The 1,563-nt window shown below is 52.0% G+C and overlaps 2 protein-coding genes across 2 annotated transcripts in view; one reads left to right on the top strand and one right to left on the bottom strand.

Moving 5' to 3' along the window:
- Nucleotides 1–459, bottom strand: part of CNIH4 (cornichon family member 4) — a 10,053-nt gene extending 9,594 nt beyond the window's left edge. Inside the window, exon 1 of the mRNA XM_072409911.1 lies at nucleotides 303–459. Coding sequence (XP_072266012.1) covers nucleotides 303–371 — 69 coding nt within the window. The 5' untranslated portion in view covers nucleotides 372–459. The remainder of the gene's footprint in view (nucleotides 1–302) is intronic.
- A 281-nt stretch (nucleotides 460–740) lies between these two features.
- NVL (nuclear VCP like) overlaps nucleotides 741–1,563 on the top strand; it is a 41,557-nt gene continuing 40,734 nt past the window's right edge. Inside the window, exon 1 of the mRNA XM_072409909.1 lies at nucleotides 741–884. Coding sequence (XP_072266010.1) covers nucleotides 825–884 — 60 coding nt within the window. The 5' untranslated portion in view covers nucleotides 741–824. The remainder of the gene's footprint in view (nucleotides 885–1,563) is intronic.

Raw genomic sequence — 1,563 nt, 5'->3', positions numbered from 1 at the left:
GGGGGGTGATGTCTCTGACATACAAGGGACACGCCAGTGACAAATGGTAACCTACATACTAATACATATATGGGGCACACGGAATACACATACATGACAGCTCTGACATACAAGTTACATGAGAGATCCTGAAATAACATGCACAATGACAGGCTGTTTCCCATAGCAACCCACCCATGATCCCCATTGGTTCCTATAGGCAGCCTCCCCTCCCCCACCATTGTCAGTACACACAGCCGGTCCACTCCACCCGCCCAGCACAGTCACCCGGCGGACTATCAGCCGCCACACATGAAGGATACGAAGTAGACGGAGAGGAAGATGAGGGCGCAGCAATCAATGAGAGAAAAGATGAAGAGCGCGGCCTCCATCACGGCAGCCGCTCCTTCACCCGCACCACGTGACCCGGAGACCTGTGTGTCGGGAGCACGTCACGTGACAGGAGGATCCGGCCAGAGAGCACCGGAGGAGGGCGGGGCGGAGTCACCATGGCTACGGCTTAAGCGCTGCTGGGGACTGTGCGCTGCTATTGGTGGCTGCCCTGACAGGAAACATATTAGGGTGTGGTATAGACATTTATGTGTGGGGAAAAAAAATACACTACATAACTTGGCCTGGCGTGTAGTGTAATATAAAGCTGTGAGAGCCGCTGGATTTCTCTGTGATGTTAACTCATTGCCTTAACCTATCTAGTCAGGCACCTACGAGGTCAGCCTGTATGAAGACTCAGGCACATGTAAGGGCAGCAGCATTTGAGGACCCCAACCCACATGTGAGCTGATGGTCTAGGACGCTTCCGGGCACATAGTGATCCCGGCTTCAAAATGAAAATCCGCCCGATGTCACCGGGTATTGACCGGAGGCTGAAACACCGGCTCGCCCAGGTACAGGGGAAGAACCTACACACCTTCATGTGCATGTTATGTATACAGACAATATTATTCACGTACAACAGACACAGAATCACTCAGCTGTATCACTCCCATGATATTGGGTGATTCATTATGACAGGGGACCCGAATAGTTCGATTCCTGTTGGGTCCCCGCAATTAGTCATTCTCTAAATTTATAGAGCAGCTCAGCTCCCCCTCCCTGCAGTGAGCAGGAATAGTACAACTTCCCTTCTTTGCACTCAGCAAGCCCTCCAATAAGTGGCCCCGCAGCTTGGCTTCCCCTCTGGCTGCTGACCCTGCAGCCGGGCTTCCTCTCCAATCAGTGACCTAGCTGCTCAGTAGCTCAGCTCACCCTCTCAGCAATATCTCAGCAGCTCAGCTCCCATCTCCTACAGTAACACAGCTCCCATGTCTTTTAGGGACTCAACAGCTCAGCTCCCTCTTCACTAACTCAGTATCTCAGCTCTCCCTTTACAGCGGTGACACATTGGTTCCACTTTCCTTCCCAGCAGTGACTTTGCAGCTCAGTCACCAGCAAAGAATCAACATTTTTCCAGCCATCTAATAGTTCACATAAGCACAGAGCAGATGCTCGGTCTGGAGGATGTCTCTGTTGGAAAGAGAAGCTGAGTTGGAGGGGGAGAACAGAGAAAGCCAAGCTGTGGAAAGG

Source organism: Pyxicephalus adspersus, chromosome 4 (assembly GCF_032062135.1).
Source record: "Pyxicephalus adspersus chromosome 4, UCB_Pads_2.0, whole genome shotgun sequence".
In the NCBI taxonomy this organism is placed as follows: Eukaryota; Metazoa; Chordata; class Amphibia; order Anura; family Pyxicephalidae; genus Pyxicephalus; species Pyxicephalus adspersus.
The sequence above is the reverse complement of the archived record's forward strand: the minus strand, read 5'-3'. Positions and strand labels throughout refer to the sequence as shown.